We start from the raw sequence: 24,844 nt of genomic DNA, 5'->3' as shown, positions 1-24,844 counted from the left end.
TTACCTGAATTCAAGAGCCTGTCTTTAATAAGAACTATATTATAGCTGTTACCTGTACTTTAGGAATAGGACTCTAAAAGGAATTGCACCTTCTGGGGGGTGTCTTGTTAGCAATGTTGTTACTCATCTTATTTCAGAGAGTTTGAATACAAGAGGACTGAACTTACCTCCTTAGTAATGAAATGAGAATGGTTAATTCAACAATGTGAACTTCTTGTGTGAGTTGAGCTTAAATTGCTGTTATCAGTCACTGGAGCTGCCTGCTGCTGGGATTCACTGGCACTGTTAGGTGTTTGGTTGTTAAAGCAGAGAATGGGTTTGTCCCTTTTACCTTTTTAGTGGTACTGTTAACTCAGTTAAATACCAGTAAGCTTCTGTTATGAGAAACAATGTGAAATCCTGTGTAGAAAAGAGCGTTGTAGCTGCATCAGTCGGCATCAATAAAGAATGAAAATAGGGCTTTTTGTGATGTAAAGATGTTCTAAATACAGTTCTAGGTGAAAATTCATTTTTCCAGTGATACTAAGAATTTCTTTGGCCTGTGAACAATAAAATTTCATCAAAAAATTAACAGGTAAGTGGTGAAAGAGAGAGATTGCACTTACCCTTTCTTAATGCATATCTTCTTCAGGGTGATCTAAGAGAAGATTAGGTGGTCTTAAAATATATTTATTGTTCCCTTTTCAAAAGTTTTTAGAGTCCACTTTTGAACAGTAAACCACATCTTCCTGTTTAGCAAAAAAATGCAGTACTGCTCATCACTTCTAATTTCCAGGATGTTGACAATTTGATGATGAATTGCATGGGTTTTGGTTGTTTTTTTTTTAAAAAAAAAAGGCTGCTTGGGGTTACACTAATAGAAGTTTCAAATTTCTCAGGACTCCTGCAGTGCTCAGTGCAATCAATATCATAGTTTCAGATGTTAATAAAGTACAGACAGGAACCACTAGAATAAATTTTTTGCAGCCATTATTTTTTTTTAGCCTGATAGCAAGTAATACTTGCATCTAGTATAATACCAAGTTAATGGAATGTACCTTGTTATTCAGGTTAGAGCCTCATTAACCTGCTCTTGAAACCAAACATTACTTTAGCAAAACTCATGTCTTCTGCTGCTCTAACTGGGGTTAGATGTTTTCATTTAGGCTTTAAAGTCCAATCAGAAGTGTCAGTGACACAAATTCTGTGTTTATTTTTGACAATTGAATTCTTTTACTGTAAATAGATAGAGGCAGATGTAATCCAGAAATAGAATGTTTGCAGCGAAATGAGTGAAGTCTCTGAATGTGCTCTCCTACTGTCAGCTCTGAATTTAATTTACTGCTTTGTTCCACCGTGTTCTTTCCTGTTGCTCTTTGGCTGATGTTGCTAATGCACAGTGATTTCAGATATTCATATCTGAAACTCACAGAGATATTTGGCTATTTTATTTTTTTTCATGAATGTGCATTTGTGAATGTGTATTTTTTTCTTTTTTTTTTGTTTGGTTTTTTTACTATCACAGCAAGACAACCTAGGATCCCAGTTTAGCCATATGAGTCTTGCCCGCCAGCCCCCTGCTGACCCAGCTGAACCTCATGCTGCCATGTTCCAGTCCACTGTAGTCCTCCAGCCCCCACAGCAACCTGGCTATATCATTGCAGCTGCTGCACCTCCAACACCCTCTGGACAACCAGTTTCTGCTCCAGGCTACTCACCATCCAGCCACCCTGTCAACCAGCAAGTACTCCAGCAGCAGGGATACCTGCAGCAGCCTGTGCCACAGGTACAGTGGCTCTCTTGTCATCCTGAAAAAAGCTGTATTTAAAAACTGATCATGGTGTTCACATCAGCCTCCTCATAAGCCTCCCTGTTCAACTGCTGCATTAAATACTTAATAAATTGTGTTTTTCTAGGGTTGGTTGTTTTTTTTTTTCAGGCTTACATGCTTTGAATTTAATGACTACAGTTTACTGGAGAAGCAGTAATCACATAAATTTTCCTATTTAACTGTAGTTGGTAAAACTCATGTTCCTTGTTTCTGGTGTTTCAGTGCTTCTTTGTAGAAGATTGGCACTGAGAATTGTTAATTATATTGTGAAAAGAGAAGAAATCAGCTGTTAAAGAGAGAATTTATGCAGTATGAGCTGTGAAATTGCTAAACCACTTAGTATCAGTTGCACCTTTTAATAAGCTTTGCATCCTGCTTTTCTCACGTGGTTCTTTTTGCACTTTGATATCTGCCTTCTATGAACTTCCTGGTAGTGAATCTCTTTTATTCCTGATTTTTAGATGCCAGCTTGTTACTGCACCCCCAGTCAGTACCCGCACTCCTGTCAACAATACCGACCCGTGTCTGTCCATTACAACACCCAGCAAAACCAACCTCTGGCACAGCCTGGGCAGCAGACAGGTTTGTTCAACTTCTTCAGCATTTCATTACAACATCTTGTGTGCTTTCTCTTTTGGTTTTGCTTTTTAAATTTATTTTGCTGTGTAATTCCAAATGGAGGTAGAGGTTCAGGTATGGGATACAAAGTGTAACGAGCCAAAGGTGGAAGGATTTGAGTCAGTTGTTCATCAAGCATGAGATTTGGGCTATTACTCCAAGTGGCTTATGCTATCATTTTAAATACAAGATAATTTATTTTTTTTTTTTTAGAATTGGATAATTTGAAAAATTTAACTTAGTTACAAACCTTTTAGTAGCTCTCAAAGTCAGATGAATTAGTATCTTCAAATGATACCACATTACAGAGATGTACCTTAGGTTCTAAACAGAATATAACAATTTGAGATGCTGTGACATGAAAAGACTGACATGCAGAAGCTACTGGTGATACTATTTTAATTTGTTTTTCTGTCCTATGATTAAAGGTACACATCTGGGTGTTGAATAGAGTGTTTCATGAGACTTCATTGGTTAGAATGAGTTTTCCACTCCTGTTTTTAGAAAAGACTTTTCTACACTTTGAGTTACCTCTCCAAGCTTTTCAACCTGTATTTCTGTCTCCTGTCTTTCCTGTTGTCTTTTTTTATTCCTTACAGATTTTAACTGTAGCTACCAGTACTTAAAAATATTGTTATGAATTCTTCAGTAAGATTTGGATTCCTGAAAGGAATCTACTTCTGAATAATATCTTGACTTACAATCAAAATTTTCAGAAGTAACTCGTGATGTCTGGAAGCAGTGAGACTTAAAAACCAGACTTTCATACCATGTCTTAATTGAGCAGACTTGGTGTCCTTTTGAGTTTCTTTCAGGAAGGATTTTTTTAATTCCTCCCTTTGTCCCCAGCTTTGTGTTGCTCTACAGAAATAAGATGAAAGACCAACTTTTACAAATATTAAAAGGAGTTATTTTTAGCTGTTTTATAAGTAGCCTGTAGGGGAATTGGTTACCTCTTCTGCAGTTATTCTAGGAAGTGCTCTGATTGTAGCAACACTTGAAGTTCAGTTCAGTTTGAAGTTCAGGGTTCAGTTAACTGAATTTTGAAGGATTGTGTCAATTCAAAACCATCAGGATGTGATGCCCACTCAGGACAGGGTTGTCAGATCATTCTAAAACAGTTACTACCTATGTACTGCAAAATAGATTCACGCTTTTCACTCTTCAGAAGTGAAAGTATATTGACATTTTTCAAAGAAAAAGAAATTACTCATTTTTGCAACTTGTTTTACCCACTGGTGTTAAAGATGTTATCCAACTGTATTACACAACCTGCTTCCCTTCCTCAGAATTTTTAATACCTCAGCTTCTTAATAGCAAAAAAAATGTGAGGGTCAGTTGGAATTGCATCTCCATGTATGGGGACACCCTATGTGAATGACACACAAACTCCAAATTGAAGGCAACCCAGTGTGTATGTGTAGCTGAACAAAACAATCTGAATTTGAAGGCACGGGGTAATGGTGCAGCAGCACCAAGATGCAAAGGGCAGGGGTTGGTTGTGATTGAGTAAGTTTCTTTCTTGTATGTTTTTAGCTCTTCACATTGCAACTGAATTTCACTGCCTGCAGGGTGGACAGGGTGAAAAGCAGCAGCTAAAATCTCCCTCTGTGCCCTAGAAGAAATAAAGCTTTACTAAAACACTTTATACTTTGATAATATACCTTGTACCTGTAACCCTGACATCAACAGATGATGTTTTAGTGAAGGAGTGGTCCAGCCAATCACTCCATTCAGTCCTGTTTGGTTACTTAGTACTCACTATCACTAATGGTAGAGAGAAGTCTTTTACTATCAACTGCAGGGTTAGTGTTCCACTCAAAATCTGGAAATTGCTACATAGACATTGCTGGCTCTAATTTACTGCTTTGTAGGCAAATTTGAAGCAGCATTCAAGAAATGGAAGGTTCCACATCATGTTTTCTGTTGTGTTAACTGTTCGTGAGATGGTGCATTTTGAAATTGTCTCTTGTGTAGATTTATTTCAAACCTTGCATGTTAGGATTAAGTTGACCCAAAGCTCCTTCCCAAAGGATTGATGCTCATTAGTGCATGCTGGTCTGGAGACAAAAGGCAGCACGTTCCTTGGCTAACAGAGGAACATGTCTGGTCAAAAATAAGAAGTAACATATCTGACATAAAAGCTGTGGGTTTTATTCGTTTTATAAAGTGGTTACTAACTGTGAAATAACTTTCCAAACACAAATTTAGATAAAAGATGACAGCTTCTGAAAGCACGGCAACTGAAGCCAGTTTTGGTTTAATATTATGGAGTGACTTTTTTAATGAGCTGTTGGATTCGGGGCCGTAACACTGTCTGAGAGGTTTACATTTCTCACAGTGAACCGGTCTCTTTTTCAGCTGCTTCCTGGCTTCCTTTTTAAAGGTGTTTCAGATGAAGTATTTGGAAGGTTCACTTTTAATAAGAACACTTTGGTTGTCCAAAAGATGTTGGGAGATGAAAACTCTCCTTAAGGAAAAAGCATATTCCATCACCAGGATAATGAGGGCCCAGTTACCATGAGAACTTACTACAGGTTAATTAAAAATCCTACCTGCACTACAGTTACTGTAGGAACAACTTCCACAACAAAATACAACTAGCTCCTACTTCACAAGTACCAGTGACAAAATAATAGATTTAGTTGTAGTAGTTGTGCTCATAGCTTGCTAACCAAGTGATTGTATTTGCTTTTCTGTTCTTGAATAAAAGCTGTTTCTCTCTCTTAATGTGTTACTGGGAAGATGTATTTCTGTATGCTGTAAGTTAACTTTTCATACATTAACAGTGATTTGAATTATGTAAATATTAAGAAGCATGCTGCTTTTTTTGCCTGCTGTTTGAGTGTTTCTGTGTAATGAGACAACCTGCTTGGCAGGTGAGGGTTTTCTGCTGAGTGCTGTGTTTCTGTCAGAGCACTCTCTGCAGAGGTGAAACCGTGAAGCTAAAAATAGAGCATTCTTTGGAGCTGTAGGGAACCTTCTTGGCAGTCAGTTTATATTGTTCCAGTTCTCACTGCTTGCAGAATTGATTGTATCTGTCTCTCGAAGTGCCAGAAAAAGCTGAAAAATACTCTTAATGCAATTTCTGGGAAATTAGGGGTTTAGATTACAGATATATTGATTGCATCTCTCCTATACCACAACTTCTGCTGCTTTTTAGGTGCTGTATGTGATTTTGTAATGAAGGACATTTAAGCATTTTGCTCATTACAGATATGAGAGTGTATTCTGTGCACAGTTATTAAAAATCCTAATTGATTCAAGAATGTATTGTTCTGAAGTTCTGTACAGTACTCTGAAAATATTTATTGTGTTGCCTGTTTCTCATTAATAGCTCTCTCAGTTTTAACAAACTGAACCTTCTTCCCTTTTAATTTTCTGTAGCAATATTTGATTATTTTAAGTCATTTTAGTATTCATTGTGGCAATTTCTGTAGAGACAACCAGCAGAGACCATTAATTGACTGAGTTCTTTGTACTCTGTATGTATGTAATCATGAATGTTGGTGGGGTTTGTTTTCGGAAAAAAATGGTTTGTGCTAATTGACTAATTATTTTCAGAATAATGCAATTTTTTTGAAAGACAGTTTAACAATGAGTTTTTGCAGCTGTATTTGCATTATTATAGCTCTAAACCAAGGTAGGGAGCATGGGGAGTGTCAAGGTCAGTAGAAGTAAATGTATCCAAGTTAAATACAGCCTCCTCTTGCTGCTGGTGCATCTTGACAAGCCCAGTTTTGTTATTCCAGAGTGCTAATTGGCTTTGTCTCAGAAACACTGATAGTTACGGGTTGTTGTTTTTTGCTGGTGTGGTAAGTAGTTCATAAATGTATAATAGAACATGGAAAAAAGAACTTTACTTGTGTTCTGCATGTGTTTATATCATGGTAGCAGTTACCTACTATTACACTTAAAAAAAGAGTGGGAGTTAAGGTTGGATCTGCTAAATGCACAGGTGTCCTGTTGGCACTTCTGCCTGTGTTTTTAAAGTCTTTAGGAGGGTTGGGTGTTTTTAGGCCATTTTTGAAAGGTAGACAATATCACTTTAAGCATTAACAAATTGTTGTAGGGGCAGTGTAGAAGGGTGAATATGAAAATCTTTCTTTTTTTCCACAAGATTATCTTTGAATACAAAATGTCTTCTACTGCATACAAGCACGGCTTTTACCTGGAAGATTATTCTCAGTTCCCAGTTGGTTTTAGCACTAGATTTCAGTAGAAATTGCCCTTTTAAAAAAGATTTGCACACATGTCCTACACAAATTTTCTTGAAGTGTGATTGAGTGTTGAGTCAGAGCCAAGATGCTCCCATCCCTAGGCCACCTCAGGTGTTTGTTAACAGAATTAAGCATAAGGAGAATTTCAAAACTTAAGTACCTAGAATGGCCTTGTTCATAATTACAGACAATTAATTTGTTTTGATACTATCTAGTAGCATGCTTAGTGCAAATGCTTTCAGCTTTCACCTGTTAAGTCAAGGTGTTAATGCATGTATCTCAGAGTGTAAATAAATACTGCAAGCATGCAAGAGCACCATTGCCAGTAGTATTTATAGTATTTCATGCTGGATCCAAAGGAACAGAACTGTTAATTCTAATGCTGGCTTCCTTTTATATGCATGATAAGTTCAACTCTTATGAAGCTGGCAGATTTAAAAAGCCATTGGAAAACGCTGCACATACATTTTTCCATAGACAACTGTGTATAAAATGTGTTCATTATTTCCAAATAAGATTTAAATTTATGATTTCAGGTTACCAGGTTTTGCCTAGCCAACAGCAAAACTACCAGGGTTTAGTTGGAGTTCAGCAGACTCAGAATCAAAATCTAGTCAGTGGCCAACACAACAATGTTGGGAATCAAATTCAAGGTGTGATTGTTCCATATCCTTCAGTGCCATCTTATCAGGTGGGTAATTTATTCATAACTTTCCAATCAATCTTTTATATATGTTTGAGTGACCATGATGATAAGTAGTAGTAGTAGTAGCAGCAAGTAAGTGCATTGTTTTCTAAGTTGTAGAAAGGTACAAGCAGGTGTCAAAGGTGACTTTGGCTACAGAAATTAAAGAATAAACACAAACCTGCAATTGAAGTGAGAAAAAAAATCTGTCATAGGCTTTTCCTGTTGAAAGCAGAGTGCTCTGTTATTTGCAATTCAGAGGATGGGGAAGAAAGATGTCATAAAACTTTTCTCCCCACCATCCTCTTTTCTGTTGCAAAGGAAATCTGTTCATTGATGGAGACCCTTGAAACCAACATTTCCATTTTTGGGGAAGAAGATAAAGTTGTTTTTTTAATAAAGAGCTATTATTCCAGTTACTGTTACCATAGTCTTCTGATATAGAGAACTCCCATTAGATCTTTCCATTTCTGTTTCTTTAAAAAATTCTTAACTGGGAGATGGTCAAGAGGCAGAAAGAAGCATTTTCTGCAGAGGAAAACCTTAATGTGTTCTCAATTTTAGGTTTCGGTGCCTCAAGGTTCCCAAGCAGTGCCCCAGCAGACATATCAGCAGCCTGTTATGATTCCCAGTCAGTCAAATCAAGGATTGCCCACAACAGGAATGCCAGTTTACTACAGTGTCATTCCATCAGGTCAACAGAGTAATTTAAGGTGGGTTTAACTCAGTTACTTGATTTCTCATCAGCTGGGATTAGTTGCCTTGTAGTAACTGACAGGATCTGCTTAAGTATTGCAAATATTAAAATGTATTTTAAAGGCAGACTTATAGAACTTAATCCATTTATTTTTGCTCTTATGCAATTGACTAAAACAACCAGTACTGCTTTCATTGGGACATACCTGTTAGACTGGAAAACATTGTTTCTGCATCTCTTTAGGTAACACTGTTCTACAGGTCAGCATCCTAAGTTTCCTCCTGTTCTTACATGTGAAACACCAGGGTGTTCAGTAGCAATGCCTTTGTGCAGCAGTGCTGAAGATGACTGACTGTCCATATTGGCTGGATTTGTCAAGGATACTGCTTTAGTTAGGTGTGGACAAAAGAGAATTTCAATCCCAGAAAAAGAGGGACTTCCTTTTTCAGACCTTTGTCTGGAACAAGCTTTAGTTGACTTTGTTGCTAATGAGGCCTGCTGGCACAAAGCTGCTCATGGAACAGCTATAGGGACTTCTTTCTATGCTTGGCTTTTGTTTGATAAATTATTTTTTTTTTACCTACCTTGCTAACAGCAAATTGGTCTACACATGTAGTCCTGCTTGTGTATATATGTCTGTGTCCCCAGCACAATGTATTTGAGTGTTTGTGAGAGAACAGATAGGCAGACACCTAAACTAATTCATGAGGATTAATACTTTTTTTCAAAGTTTTCTTTCTCCACTGCTTGTTACAAAGTTTTCTTTCTCCAATTTTTTGAACTTTAAAATGTGCCTCATTTTTTAAATAACTTGCTTGCAGCTTTTAAACAAACAGCAACAGTATGATGCTTGCTTCATCCTTTTGTAAGTGCAGAGACTTAATTACTATTTGTGTCATTGCTGTGTGGTTTTATCTACTTAAATCTGTTCTTTGTAACTGAAGATTCTCTTTGTCCTTTTCTTCTGTAGTTAGATTTGAGGTTCAGTGAAGTCATAGGTACACATAATCCCTGACTCTGTTTAAACAAAGTTTTGTTGCTTGATCTGTCGTGTCATTGAGAATGTCCCTCTCTTTTGAACAGGGAAACATTTGTTAGGAACTGGGAGCAGATTAATAACAGCATCTTGCTTTTATCACAATAGTTATGTTGCAGCACTTTGACAAGGAATGCAGAAGACTGTTCTGTGGGAATGGAATAGTCTCTAACCTACAGGTCACTAATGACAACTGTAATCAGTAGACAAGATGAGGAGCTGTGTGAGCACACAGCCCATGCAGATATCAAATCTGAGCTTTGTCTTATTTAATGGAAGGAAATCTTTAAAGTTACATAATTGAACTGTAGGACAAAGGATGGAACAAATTTCTTGTGACAACATAAGCAAAAATGGTAAATCCCAATGGGATCACACCTACTTTTTTTTCCACAGTTTGATATACTAAAATATTTTTTTCTCAGTCCCTCAGAACGTTTACTTTATTGGTTAGTACAGAAATTAAACACTGGATTATATAGGCACCATTCTGATTATGATCCACCAGCCTGATCTTCTGGCTCTGGCAGTAAGATTGGCTTGTGGTGATGGAATTTGCCTGTTTCTTACTTGCCTGCTTTTTCCCTGACTGTGCTGAAAAATGCCTGGCTTAAACACATTTTTTAAGTTATCCTTTTCCTACATACTACAAACAAATGAAAGGTTGTTTATCTCCTTGAGTCATTCTCCTGTTCTGCCACCCTATTTGGTAAAGCTGTGGAAAGGCAATTATCACTTTAAGCTGTTACCTTACTCTGAAGCTGAATGCCCTGGCTCCAGCTGCAGAGGGACTGCACCCAAATCTTCATGGAAGGTTCTGTGTGGGTCAGAAACCTGAAACTTAATTCTGGTTAATTGGCAAAGACAACAAATTGTCTTTTTATTGGTACTCTACATGTCCATACACCAATATAGCACTACAGACAAAGTAACTGTGTGCCAAAACAGGTGAATTTGTACAGGTTTTAATGGATGCATGGTGTAAGTTTTTGTCAAGGAAGAGATGTGTAACTTAACTCTGGAAGAATTAGTAGATTTGGTGGTAGGTGGCATTTTTTACGTTTATCAGAATCTCAGTGATTTGCTGTACCCATAGCAGTTGTGATTAAATAAATCAGTGTAGCATACATACCTGTTAATCATGTTCTTTTTATTATTGCAGCTCATCTGTAGGATATTTGCAGCCTCCTGGATCAGAGCAGATACAGTTTCCTAGAACATCATCACCATGCAACACACAGCAGCTTCAAGGACAGCAGTGTGCAGGTTGGGGAAACAAAGTTTTTATTAAAAGACTTCAAAATTGTGTAGCTTTTACTGTGTGGGTGATTGGATTTTTGACATTAACAGATTTAGAATTAATTACTGTATTGTATTATCTTCCGTGTTCCATTTTTTTAAGTTAAATTGGAGGTATGTTAATTTGACATCTCAGATGAAAGCTTTCAAGCTACTTTCTTGAAATCCAGTACATATAAGGTAATACCTTGTGGGTCTGCTTGTGGGTTGGATGGGACAGACATGGGAACTCTACATTGTCTACAGAATGACTTTCATCTTGTCCTGAATATCTGCATGGGTCTGAAAATGCTGAAGTTTGGGCTTATGTCTGATAGAGTGAGCAAAGAATGTTTTGGAAGCAGTATGCTTGGCTCTTCTACTCAAGAAGGATTCAAGATTTCACTTAGTGGAGTAGGAATAGTGATTTCCTAAAGCGTTCTTAAAAACAGAGTGAAAACTGTAAGTGGTTTGGGTTTGGGTAGAGAGGAGAGGTAGCTTTTTGACCTGCTGAAAAGCTAAATGCTCCAAAGCTGTGTGGGGTGTTTTAGTGTTGATTTTATGGTAGCCTTATTTACTGCTTTTACTTTCATAGTTTATAGCAACCATTCGAGTCAGAAGCCATCACCTCCTACATTATTGCCATCAAAGTCAAAGCCACATCAGGCTGCTTCCATTGTGCACTACAGCATAATGTCTCCACCCTCATCATGTAAAAGTTCGCCCAGTGGTCTTTCCATCATGCAGCCAATCACAGGTATATTCTCTGGGGATTTTCAGCTAAGCCATTCTCTCTAGAAATCTGTGGTAAAGTATCAGATTGGTCTCCTGGCTAGCTGCTAGCACAGCTGGAACTTGAGTGCAGTCTCTGCCAATACTTTTTTGTAATTGAATTTCTGTATTTGTAACTTTTCAAATGACAACTCGGAACTTAAACAGTAGCCAGCTTCACAAGGGCACCTTGGAGACAGCCTTGGGCAGAGCTGTGTCACTTAGCAGAAGCACTTGAATCCAGTTGGGAGTGTTTTGATCTACAAAACATTTGGGTAATTTTTAGAAGGTGTATATATAGCAGCCTAAATAGCATGTGAAAACAACCGTGACACAGAGCTTGTCATGTCCATGAAATATTTATAAATGTTAATACCCAAACACCTAAAAACTCCCAATTTCCAGCCATACAATTGATGGGCTGGTCAGGAAATGAGGAGCATTTGAGTTAGCCTCCAAATGAGGTTATAGAACAATCCTGTGATCAGAGTGGTACTGTCTTTATTTTACCAGTAGGGAAATCGATACATTAGAGGTTTGGTTGGCCAAAAAGGGGTAATCTCAAATACTGCTGTCTCAGTATTTTGCAAGTAAGCAGTAGATAAGGCAACCTTAGGTCAATGACCTAGTTTCCAATATAAATTCAGTGTTTATAAGAAACATTTATCATTTGAGATAGTTCTAGAGCCTGTTATTAGTAAATAGATAACATGCAGTTAAGTGGCAAGATTAGTAGTGTATTATAGTTCATAGGCAGGTTTGGTTTTGTTTCATTTTTCCTTCAATTTCTTGGCTTTAGTTCTGGAAAACCTGTCCTTTAGGGATGTCCAGAATCAGTCTAGTTCTGCCATCCTCATCTGTCCCAAGAGTGCTGTTTTTATGCAGATTTGAAGCACTGATTCAAACCTGTTAGGCTCTGATTTAGAGAAATTTGGATAACGGGAAAGAAGCCCATTATGACAGGGATTTTTAAGCAAAGAGGATCATGCTTTTTGGTGATACTGGGGTGGCGAATGAAGGACAGTTAAGCCACCCGCAGGCAAGCAGCAGCGTTCTGTGCCTTTTCTTTTGAAAATGTTACAGAAACTTAGAAAATGTTACCAAACTGCGAACCTGGGGAGCCTCCTAAGGACTTCTAGGTTTCCCTTCTCATGGGTTTTGACAGGTGATAAAGTGTCCTCAAACTGACTTGAATGTTAAATGAGACTTAATTTCATCAGGATACTTGTTCAGGAAAAGAACTGTATTTATTTTCATTTGCTGAAATGCTGTAGAATTAAAAGTAGTAGAACAAGTTTTTCTGGAGGTACCAAGTTTTCTTTTGCAGCTTAAATAGTGTTTTCAAGTTGTGATACATTTTTGGAAATGGTTTTGAAAGACAAGCATATTTTTATTGAGTGTTCAGTTCTCACAGAACAGATAAGTCAAGAAATTATGCTAGAGAATAGAATACTATAATATTTTTAAACAGTAAGATGTAAGTAGGTAGTTTATAAATACTTATAAATGCATAAAATTTTAAAAGTAAGCCAATTTTCTAGTGTAAAATGTAGCATACGTCTAGATGTTTGGTACATCTGAGGTTTACATAATCAGAATACAGAAGTTTGTGGCTTTACTACCTGGAAGCTGTTGAAAAAATGGCTAATACGACTTCATTGTTTTCATAAATATCAATATAATATATATTGCAGAATAATTTTTTTAAAAACTAATATAGTTTGAATATTATGAGTTCATTATTCTACATTATTTGGTTTGTATTTTGGCAGTCTTGTTTCTCTTTCTGGAGCTGAGTGAAAACACCTGCCTGTTTTTAAAAATACAAGATGAATGCATTTTATAATCTGTATCTGTCTGTTCCTAACTGATGCTATGATGTGGGTAGTTAAATAAAAAACTGTAGGCTCCGTCTTTAGACGTGGATGATTAAATGATATTTAAAACATGTGTTTTAATTGTGGTTTCTGAGAAATGCTGCAAACCATGGGTAGAGCAGAGAAGGAAATGACAAACAACCTTTTACAAGTAAACAGGATGTTACATAAATTACCTGGGGCAGAGCCAGGTCAAGGGGGGAAGACAGCTTCTCCCTTGGGCAGGCTCTCCTCACTGCTCCTCCTGTGCTGCCTGTCCGGCTCCTCTCCCTGGACTTTGGCACTGCTGAAGCTCCCGCAGAAGCCAAGTGATACAGGATGTGGGGATCCATTTGCAGTCTCTGCCCAGATAAATGTTCCTATACAGAACTTTCAAATAAGTGTCTTTTTGCCTCAGACTAAAGATTGATTCCAGGTCTTTCTAATGTATACCAGCACTGACAGTGACTACAGTGAATGTTGAATAGTTTCAGCTGCTATCAAAAATAACTATTTCTTTCAAAGATATTATCAGTATTTTTGGTGGTCCCACTATCTAGTTCTGGGGAGCCCTCTAAGTTACCTACTGCAGATTTCTCTCTTATTGGGAATGTAATGGCAGAAGAACTGGTCTGATTTTCTAGAATTTAGCTTCTTATTTTGCAGAATGTTGATTGTATTATTTCCCTGTTGTTTTTTTTTTTTAAACTCCTGTCTGTTCTGGTAAAATGAAAATGTTAATGTTGGATGAACTAACCATATCCTGCCGGTTTCTTGTCTCGTAGCAGTAGCAGCACCACCAGGTGGGGGAGTAGTAATGATGCAGCTAAACATACCCAACAACCCTCAGCCTCGGAACCATTCACCTCCACAGTGGAAACCCAATAAATATTACTGTGATCATCAAAGGGGGCAGAAGTCCACAGAACTTAGCACTTTAGACAGTGCTGCACAGGTATGAGGTTTTTGGTTTGTTTTCCAGGATGATTTAAAATTTGCATAAATCACATCTTTGCATGCTTCTTCCAAAGTTCTTTTTGGGCAATAAATATTTAATCTAGCTATTTTTATTTTACTTCAGCATTTGGATGCTGTAGGTGTTGTTTGACTTGTTCAATGAGGTACTTTTTAAACACTAACTCGTTTATTGCAGTTGCAGCATAGTCCTCAACTAGGTAGTCCTGTCACCTCACCGACCCAGTCACCAGCACCAGCGCAGCTATCAAACATGAAGAACATCCGTCCCACATTAACACCTCTTTCTATTGTGTCCCAGTTTTCTAGACCTTTTGTCCCTGGACAAGGTATAGTTTTACTTAACTAAAACGTGTCTGTGTTTTGTATTTGAATGTTTCAGTATAGAAGTTATATGAGGAATTTTTGGCTAACTGTAGTTCACTTCAGTAGTACTGCTATTGAAGCAGGATCATCAAAATTAGCCACTCAAGGTTCCTGTAAAATTCCACCTTATTTTAGTTCTCTGCACTGATAACATTCCCTGTGTTCTCAAATGTTTTTTATCCTCTTCTTATTGTGAGAGCTTCTATAGCCCACTATCTGTCTTATATGTTACATTCCCTGTTTCAGCACTGAAAATTTAGCTTCAGTCGAGAACTTGACATATACTGTGACAAAGAATGTAATTTTACAGCTGTAAAGGTAAAATAAACAATGTGGGACTACCTGATCTCTTAGCATTCAGTAGGCATATTACTTTGGGGGGGGAAGTATTCTGCCAGGCACAGTAGTTGGTGATGCACAGAATCAAACCACTGCCTAAGTGACAAGTCTTAATTCCCTTGTAGAAAAACCAGCCTGATGGGACTAGAGCCTCTAATCAATACTGCTGCCATTTCAATTAGTGTTTCAGATAGTACCCACTCAGAGATGGAAATAATTCCTTGAGGAATTTCAGTACTGTACTGTCATGTTAACAGAAGAAGAGAGAATAGAGAGTTTTCACTAAGATGTGACAGCTGATAACAATTAAAAAACATTAAAAATAGCCTTGCCAGTGAGCTAAGACATCCTGGTATACTTCCCAAACTCAAAATCGATGGGTTGGTTTTACAGAAAGATTTACTTTAAAGCAAAACCTACAGAAAATTCTCTGTCTTACTGATAAAGAAAGTCTTATTTTCTTGTCTGTCATCTTTATCTGCTGCATTCTTTTCATTGCTTTGCATGCTGATGTTGTAAAAATTCCAGGTTGCCTGTGTAAGGTACAACTCTCAGCTGTCTTAATCTTCTGTGATTACTATAAAGTTCTATTTCATTGTTGTGTATCCTTGGAGCAAACAGGAATGTGAAGATGTTCCTGGCTGAAATGACAGCCATGTTAATGACAGTAAAATAATTAAATTAGTACACTGAGGGGAGCCTTTAGCCTTATCAAGTTCATTTTGAAGTTAGAGGATTTAGATAGAGGATTTCAGTGAAGAAAAACATCCAATTTGTTTCTCAGGGTAATCCTTACATGCAGGAAATGTCTGTACCTTTTCAGCTTGTGATCAGTACATGATTGACATTTATTTAATTGTCTCAAATCTTACTTTTTAGCCTATGCACAGTTTATACTGCTTTCTCTTCTGTATAAGGTATACATCTTAAGAGGAACTTGGAGGAAGATTCATATAACAGAAAACCCTTTCTAATTACTTTTCTCTTTAAGGAGATGCCAGATACCCATTGCTTGGCCAGCCCCTGCAATACAATCCACCATCTTTATTACGTGGACAAGTAACAAGCCAGCAGGTATTAAAGAGAAAATCTCCCACCAATATTGAAAAAAAACAATTCAAGACTGCCGATAAAACCACCATGAATAGGGGAATATGTTATTGCATTGGAAGAGTAATGGAGTGAAACGTGCTTGCTTTCCAGTCACAGTTTTATTCTGTGTTACTTCCCATTGTTCTTGTTTGTTATATTTAATTAAAAAAAAAAAAAAAAAAAAAAAGTGAGAAACATGAAACATTTTCCTGAAGTTTTGCTTTAGGCACAGTATGGATTTTTTTAGTTGCCACCAGTTCCAGAAAAGATTTTTTTTTTTTTTAATTTGAATAACAACAATACACATGGGTATTTCTCAACAAAGAGGAAAGAGCAGGTTTGTTTCTTAAAAGAAATGCAAAACCATATTATTACTGTTAGCCAAGATAAAAAGGTCTGCCATCTATTTAATTTTTGAGACAGAAACACAGAGCCCCTACCTCTACCTTGCTGAGTTCTACCTGGGATCAGCCAGCATATGTGATGAGGTGGGGGGGGGATGTTCTTCCACAAAAGATTTAAGGTGGTATTTTTATTTTTTAAAATCAATTCCTCCCTTTCTTCTGAAGCCAAGGATTTATTGTGCCTGACTGCAGGATTGCTAAAATTAGAAATTAAAATCTGTGGTAGTGCATGTTGTTTTCCAGACATTCTTCTGCACTGTTTTTCCCTGACCTAACCTAGAAACTTTAAGATACTGGTGCATTGTCATTAAAGTACATCCTTTATGTCAATCTCTCCAGTGTCAGCCTGGAAACAGACATGGAAACAGGGGAAAGAAACCAGCAAAGAAGGCTGCTTCAGCAGATCTTGGTGCAGGAGAACCAGGTATGATTTGCTGATTGACACAGTCCTCCAGAAAAATGAATTATGGTGATGGGCTGGGAGTGTAACAAGAAAAGCACAGGTGAGAAAAGGGCCAGAATGGAGATTAATTGGACAGGAATGGGTATGGCAAAAAATGGAAACACAGGGATGGAGAGGAAGACTTGATTTGGAGAGAGGGGAAGAAGGAGGTTAAATGAGGCAACTGTAGTTTTGGAGAAGAGACCAGAGAAGACCAGGACTGGATAGTACTAAAAGTTTGTCAGTGAACTGGACATAATTTCTATTCTGTTGTTACATTAAATATTGTTATATTAACTATACATACTCTTGCTTCCTTTTACTTGCATGAAATGTGAAATCAAACATAAACCACAAATTAGTTTGTGGTTTGGGTTTTTTCCTCCCCATTCTATTACAAATAAGTACATGGATTTGGGGGACATATTAGGAATTGTGCAGATTAGCTCCTTGAAATTGGTAAAGATGTCATCTAAGTAAAACCTGGTATTATCTGTCTTCATATCTTTACTGGAATTTTGTTGCTGGCTTTACCTAGTATCAACTCTTTGCAGAAAATTAACAGATAAATCATCTTTTTCTAATATACTGGGGAGGCTTTTTTGAGAGAAGACAGACTAGTTTTTTTAGCATGGTGATGTGGGAAGAGTTAACAAGCAAAGCCTGTGAGATGCTGTAATGAGTTCACAAAGCTCCTGCAAAGCAAGGTGGTTTAAATCATTATTTTTCCCCCTCTCTTTTGAGGGCCCTCTGTATTCTCAGTTTTTATTTGTATGTTTGTAGCTGTAAGCAGGGCTGAATATGAGAAAAAAGGCTCTGGTATCAGCCAACTTGAGATATATAAGTATGAAATAACTCCTTTCCATTTTGTTTGCATTATTGAGTACGAAGACCAACTGAGATTCAATGTTTTTCTTGTTTCAGCTGTGGGGAAAGTTCTAGAAATCACTGAGCTGCCAGAAGGCATAACTCGTATGGAAGCAGAAAAACTATTTGGAGAACTTTTAAAAGTTGGTGCCAAGATTCGGTGGCTAAGGGATTCCCAGTGTCTACAAACACAGCAGCAGCATCGTCGTTACGGCAGCAGCGGAGACAGCGTGACCACTGAGCCACCCAAACCCAGTGACTTGGCTTCCACTTACACGGTTCTCGCGACCTTCCCCACCATGTCAGCTGCTCAGAATGCGTTGAAGAAACAAAGCAGTACCTCAGTGAACAAGTTCAGGCTGAGAACAAGCAAGAAGCACTACGACTTTCATGTTCTGGAAAGGGCTAGTTCTCAGTAGTAGTTACATCAGTGGATACTCAGCCTTTACTACTTCCATGTCCTCCTCTCCTTGATTGGCTCGATGTTATGGGGTTTCTGTTCTCGTCATAGAGACTCCTGGGATGTTTTGTCACATGACATTAGCCACTGAAGAATGAATAACCCAGTGATCCAGCAAGATGAAGAAAAAAAAAAATAGAGTTTAATCCCAGACAGTAGCTCGGAATCATCTTTGAGACAGCAGCTGTCTACAAGGAATGCTGTTGAAATGTCCCCTACTTTTCTAGTAGTTTTGTTTTATATTTTTGAATTCTTGTATCAGATCCAAAGTTCTATTGTACAGCAAACGTTCATAAAAAAACCATATTCAGATTTGTATTTTATAATCCCTTTTCACAGCCAGCACACAGCTGACCATTCCAAGGCAGGAACCCAAGAATTGGTGGAGGGGAAAAGAGAACCATTTTCAACAAATTACACTCATTGTCTAGAAATTACCCCAAATCTTCAAGTTAACCTCTTCTTTGTCCCTTTTTTTGTTTTGTTTTTATTTGTTGGGTTTTTTTTATATATGAGAAAAAAATCTATAATTTTAGTAACTAACTCCTTAAATGGTTACTTCCTTCCTTTTCAGATTCATTCAAGCAATGTCAAAAGAAATAACGAGTATGTTCTACCCTTGAAGGATTCGCTTCTGATCCAGCAAGTTTAAAAATTATTTAAAGGGGAATATGAATAGGCTATGAAGAATGTTCACTGAATCACATTTTAATATTTCTTCTTTTTAGCAAAAATGTGAAGAAACTAAACGGTATCTTCACAAGTGACAAAATGTTTGCACTTTAATTGTATTCCCACTAGTATGGATCTCTTTCTCTTCCTTTTCACGCTAAGATAATTGTGTTTGATAAGTGCTGGAAACCTTTTTAATGGTTTAAGTTTTCATCATTTGCAGATGCTCACTGGACATTAAAGATTCATTGCACATAAATGAAACAGACTTTTTTCAATTTGTGTAATTTGCAAGGCTGTACAATGTGTGCTGATGCAAGCCTTTTTCAGTTCAAGAAAATAAATGTTTACAAACACGAACTTTTTCAGTGCCCTTGTTTAAAATTCTAGGAGTCTTCTGAAACCTGGAGGGAACATTAATAGTTTGTATCCCTTCATATGTGAGACAAGAAATAGAAAATAACACAAATTCTACAACTTCTCGAAGAGCCACTGTTGCTTTTCCTCTTCTTCAAGCATTTATTTATGTAATCCTGCCCTTCATAATTTTTACTTGTTTCCCCTATGTAAGGAGAAAAAGAAACTGATCAGAGAACACAAGGGACTGCTTCTGGGGTTTTATCTTTAGCACAGGCACTGATTTGCTGTGTAGATGAGAAACTACTTGTTCCCTTCTTAAGGCTACAACTTTCTAAAAGATGCACTTGTAATTTCTTTCCACTTTTAAGTGGAAAGTCGAGGTAAATGTTATGATTCAAAACATATTTGACAGAGGAAAAGTAAAGAATTTAGGTTCCTAAAACAGCATGAGTTTTCACCTTGTAGACAAAAAAATTCTATCCCTGAAAATCCAAACATTAACATGGTAAGTAGCAAGAACAGCCCAGCCCTATGCATATTCAATTCTTAAATCCTTCATGTGATTAGTCAAAATACTTGGAAGAAAACTGACCTGTCTGGAAACAATGCAGCCTGATAAATTAGGTATATGGGTTCTGATTCTGCAAAATTCTATAGTGTCAGGTATTTATGTGACTGAAGGTAAATTTACACTCAGATGCCTCTCCTAAAACGGGGAAATATTGAGCTTCAAGCCCCTACCTAAAAGACAAATCCCTAAATGACTTATTTCCCTGTGTGCTTTTCTACAAGGTGGTAGATGGTCCTTGGTATTCCAGTTCTTATGGTACTGCTTGACTGTATCTTATTTCTTCCTTCTCTGGTTGGACTGCTGCGGTTTACTGCAGCCACACCCAAGGATGACAAGAACCCCAGTTTATGCAGATTATAACACTCCTCTCTGAACAGCACAGCAATAACATAACTAATGCACAGGTCCCATCACTGCCTCTTGACAGTTTTCAGCACTGGTTAAGATTATGGTTTTAATCCTGTAAAAATGGTGAACAGATTAAAGGTCTGTTAATGACAGATGTCACGACCCAGAAGCAGCTGCCTCCTGTGGCTGACATCCCAGGACAAGATTGTTCATAGGTGTAGAACAGACATCATTAACTGAGAGCTTCCATCTGTTCTGAGCAACTGAAGAACTAAATCCAACATCTAATCAAGCCCTTTCCAAAGGATGCTGCATTATTTTGCTTCTTTTGATAAACTTTCCCCATAATAACCACAGAGAAGAAAACTAAATGAGCGAGGTAAGTATGCAGAACACGAGCAATGCAGACAAAAAGAGGGACAATGATAAGGAACAAGGTCCAGCACATTTATTATCAAGTAAACTGTAAACCTAAGTGCAAATTGTCCTAGAACCAGTTGTTCTAATCCTGAATCTGATACTTATGTATGGTTACTAGGGGCAGGTCATCTTTTCTAAGTATGTTTTCCTCTGTGTTAAACAGCGGCAGTTACTTTTTTTTCTTTTTTTTTTTTTTTTTTTAATCTGGACATGCCAATAGGAGCCACACACATAAAATTAACTTTGCAAGCACTAGAGGCTTCTGTCTACAGTGGGCTCAGAATTCAAGTATTTCTGCTTTAGTCTTGTTCCTTCCTGATTTTGTGCTATTTCGTACTGTCTCTAGTAAGTGAACAGAGTGTAAACTCATCTAACCAAGACCACTTTCTTGGCTCTTGTACTTCTGCACCTTTTGGTTCCCTAAAACACACAAGTCTAGGGACTTTGTACATAAACCCTGGAAGCAGATTTGTTCCATAGATTTAGATCATGTTTTAAAAAGCAAATAAATACACCTTATGACATGTAAAATGAGCATTCTTAAGTGTTCTCAACAAATCTAGTGCTCTAGTATATTTGAGTTTCATTTAATGCTAGAGCTAGTGGCAAAAGGAATTCAGTGGGGACTTAAACTATATTGCAATAATTTAATCAGTTTCACTTAGTTCAGGACATGTCTTGAAACTTTTAAAAGCACTGGAAGAATAACAAGCAGAAAAGCTGAACAAACCTGGCTATTACCTACTTCACTAAAGATTATTTTTTATTGTTTAATTACTACAGTTACATTACTATGTAAAATGCATCCCTGAGCTGTGAATAGATTCAATGTTGTTTGTGATGTTATGGTGGAAAAGGAAATTCAAAATTAAGAAAACAAATTTAATCTCCATACCACAGGAACACTGAACACCATGTGGACCTGAGGCTGGATTCAGGTAGATCATAACAGCATAGCTGAGAAGCTTCTCACAGACTCCACATAGCTGCCAAACTGCAGCCTCATGTTTCAGTAAGACGGGATGGGATCAGTATAAAGTGAAATATATAACATTATAAAATAATAGTATAATCTGAAATCACTTTCTTTCACTTATGCACATTCACTTAGACAGTGACATTAAAAGTAGACGAATATCTGAAAAGAAAGAAACTGGCACTGTGGTGTACTGAAGGCTGTAGTGCTGAGTTGTGTCTACCTCCAGTCCTCTAATCCTGCTGGCCTTTTGTAGAACATGCATCATGGTACAGGGCAGTGATTCATATATGGGAGTTCAGCTGTCTCAAAACCATTAAAATAATGATTCAGCTTGATGAATCAAACAAGGTACCTCAATATTCAACATGCGTTTTCACAGTATGACTTTTTTTTTTCTTGTGCTATTCAAATAGCTCCACACGCTTTTCCTAGCTAGTAATACACAGCACATGGATCTCAAGGTGCAGGCTGATGTGCAGCCCCTGTTCAATGTGCTGCTCCTATTCATATTTAAAATGCTTTGTTTGGCTGTGTTTGGCTGTTGATGTCAACAAGTATAATCATGAAATGGACAATGCCAGTGTGATTTCATTTTTGGAAGCCTTTTCTCTTGGGTGGAGACCAGAACCTTTAAAAGGGCCTAAGTTACAAAGCATTCTGAAAATGAAGTCCCTTTAAGTTCTCTTACTCTGAATCTTGAGACCAACGTCACTACTTGTATCTGAAAAAGTCAGATGCAAGGTGCAGTGTAAATGACATTGAATCTTGGCTGACTTGAAAATGTGTGCAACTGTGTTCTTGTCAAGACATTAACTTGAGTTCAGTGTCTGCCTTGTATGTTTAGGTTTGTAGGGCTGGAGTTTGGATCTGACCCTATTTGGGCCTTGTTAGGAAGGTTTGGGTTTTATCCTGCTTGCAACCACTTGACATTTTGCAACGTGTTCCATTTGTCAAAATTTGTCAGGTTGAAAGTGGATCTTACTCAAGAGGTGATTAGGAAACATTAAAATCTCATCCAGGGGAAAAAAAAACACTTCAGTGTTTGCAGCTTTTTTTTTTTCTTTTCATTTTTTTAATGTTACTGGTAAAGCACATGAGCCTAGTCATGATACGGGACACATGCAGCTCCCATGAACTGTTTCTGTACTTCCCAAGAGAAACTTCAGGGAATCTGTATGCTGCTGAGAGTTGTATGCCTTTAAAACTGGTATAAATTATAAAAATAAACTGTGGTGCTGCGCATGATGCTTAACAGTGAGGTTTATTCTTAATTCAGCTTCCATGCCCCAGTTAACTGAAACTCTGGATTAGACTAAGCACTACTGTGCTGACAGTAGTGAAATTTTTCAGATATGAGTGAGAGGTGGAAGACATGTTAGAAGCTGAATTAGCTTCAGCCCCAAGTGATCAGTTACATTCCCAAAATGACTTGGCAGCTACCTAAAGAAAAAAGCAGCAACATTGCACATCATACCTGAATTCCAGAGGACTTTGGTTTGAACTGGAGAGATAACATGTTCTGCTTTTTTCTAGTATCTTAACTATGGCACTAGTTGAAGGGCTAATTAGGGAGGCAGGTATACAGCACGGCCTTGCCCTTCTGGGCATTTCCAAGTTGAACCAAGCAGCAGCATTAGTTAAGTGCTCTGATAGTCTGTCACAGGGATATATATACAAACTAGCAAATACACCAGAGCTTGTCTCCCTCTACTCAAATTTACCACCTTTTTACTTGGCTGCAACTGATACTTTGATTTGTTAATGAACCACTGATTAACAGCAACAGTGCAATTAAAACAAGTTTTTCAGTAATAACAATATTTTCCTTTTTAACCCAAGTAGATCAGTGATGGCTTTTCTGGGGAAAATTAATCTCTTACAAATGTAAATTACTGTCTTGCATTGTGTTCCATAGTGATCGCTCAATTTGATTTTGTACATAAACTTGAACAAACTAACTGACATTTCCACAAAAGTAATAGATGTAATAATAGACACACAAAAATGCCAAAGTCAGACAGTGACTTGGCAGCACACCAAGGAACTGAATTCTGAGCAATGCTTCAGCTATCAGAAGAATTTTTCTTATTTCCCAATAAAACTCTTTTCTTGCTGGTAGCCCTCCCTTCCCCTAGGCCTACTAATTGAAGACCTCTGCTGTTTCCCAGGGACAGCTGCTCTAGGGGCTCTCAGATCAACTACAGCAGCAGAGGTGTGCAACAGCAGCAACCCTGTGACCCTACAGGTAGAGAATTATACTTTTAAAATTATAGTTATCTGAGAGTGCAATATAAATAGTTTCTGATAATGTAAAAGACTATAAAAAGATTGTAAAATGTAAAAGCTCACAAAAGCTCACTATCCACAGTCATTAGTAAGCCTTCCTGTTTTTTATGTTTAAACAAATTTCTTCCTAACTTGGTGTAGAAATTTTTGAAAATCAAACTTGCAAAACAAGTTTCCAAAAAAATACAGTGTGCAAGACTTCACTCTTCTCATGCAACTTAGGGTTTCAAATGAGGTGCAATAAATGCAAACTACAGCTGTTGGGAATGCTACAAAAATTAGTGCAACAAATCTATATTCTTCATAGAGCTTAAGATACTAGCACACATTACAACCTAACCTCTTCCTCTCTTTGCAGATATATGAGATGTCTTCCTGCTGATATCAAAAAAAAATTATACCATCTAACTTTTGGTACTGTTCTTAAAGCTTTTGTACCATAAAGAAAATATGAAATAATAATACTACCTCAGCAGAAAAGCAGTAGCCTTCTGACAGTTACTTCTTTAAGAAACTTGCAGAAGCACAGTACCTGTATGCAAAGCTTACCCAGTGAGCAGGATTATGTTTTCCATGTTGCACCTTGACAGAGATATAACTGATTTTGTATGCTGCTGTTAAAATTCATTTGCCTCTTTTCCCTACAGTTTTGTTTTGTTGTTATCATTATCCATCGACTTTTCTAATTAAACACAAATTACAACAGTGAAGAGCTTTCCAGGCCAAAAAGACTGGATTTTTTGGCCTTTCAAAATTAAATGGTTATCTGACTCAACAACATATTCAGAATACACATAGTCCTAATTGTTTCAGAAAAAATTAAGTGCAGCATTTTTTCCAAAATGTTATCCTCAGAGCACCTGACATAAGTTGTCCTGTCCTTGTTACTGTGAAATGTCTATGGGATACCGTCTGCCTTTGCTGGCTGTGTCCCTGCTAAGGCTGTGCTGTCAACGTGGTGCTGTCCCAGGGTCCCTCACACAGCCTGGCTTACCAGGGAACATAGAGGACGTCCAGGCCTCACCTCCTCCACCTCACAGAAGACCCGTGCATGCCACGCTGTCCACTTCTAAACAGATTGTGTGAATTTCTGTCAGTTACCTCCTCCGCAAATTTTCCCACCGCACCCTCGCCTTTCCCAGGGTGGAGACGCTGGGGCCAAATTTAACTGCAACTTCACTGGCCCCACAGGCCCAGGGGCGCACCTCGGGTGTGTGGGCGCCTTTCTCCCGAACACCTCCCTCATACATGACACGGCGGGGTGTGGGGGTGCGTGTATCACAATCCTTGAT

The 24,844-nt window shown here is 37.7% G+C and overlaps 1 protein-coding gene across 21 annotated transcripts in view; it reads left to right on the top strand.

Moving 5' to 3' along the window:
- The window catches only part of R3HDM1 (R3H domain containing 1), a 55,010-nt gene extending 36,062 nt beyond the window's left edge, over window positions 1-18,948 (top strand). For 14 of the 21 annotated variants that reach the window (XM_071746494.1, XM_071746489.1, XM_071746480.1 and 11 more), the window contains 11 exons: window positions 1,505-1,765; window positions 2,272-2,392; window positions 7,185-7,339; window positions 7,898-8,046; window positions 10,229-10,332; window positions 10,940-11,101; window positions 13,757-13,926; window positions 14,125-14,275; window positions 15,643-15,725; window positions 16,487-16,571; window positions 17,514-18,948. In XM_071746494.1, the coding sequence (XP_071602595.1) occupies window positions 1,505-1,765; window positions 2,272-2,392; window positions 7,185-7,339; window positions 7,898-8,046; window positions 10,229-10,332; window positions 10,940-11,101; window positions 13,757-13,926; window positions 14,125-14,275; window positions 15,643-15,725; window positions 16,487-16,571; window positions 17,514-17,875 (1,803 nt within the window). In that variant the 3' untranslated portion in view covers window positions 17,876-18,948. The remainder of the gene's footprint in view (window positions 1-1,504; window positions 1,766-2,271; window positions 2,393-7,184; window positions 7,340-7,897; window positions 8,047-10,228; window positions 10,333-10,939; window positions 11,102-13,756; window positions 13,927-14,124; window positions 14,276-15,642; window positions 15,726-16,486; window positions 16,572-17,513) is intronic. The other 7 variants (XM_071746495.1, XM_071746493.1, XM_071746491.1 and 4 more) reach the window with 3 other exon arrangements.
- The last annotated feature ends 5,896 nt before the right edge of the window (window positions 18,949-24,844 follow it).

The sequence above is a fragment of the Heliangelus exortis genome, chromosome 6, assembly GCF_036169615.1.
Source record: "Heliangelus exortis chromosome 6, bHelExo1.hap1, whole genome shotgun sequence".
Classification (NCBI taxonomy): Eukaryota; Metazoa; Chordata; class Aves; order Apodiformes; family Trochilidae; genus Heliangelus; species Heliangelus exortis.
Note: the sequence above shows the minus strand (reverse complement) of the source record. Positions and strands in the feature narration are given on the sequence as shown.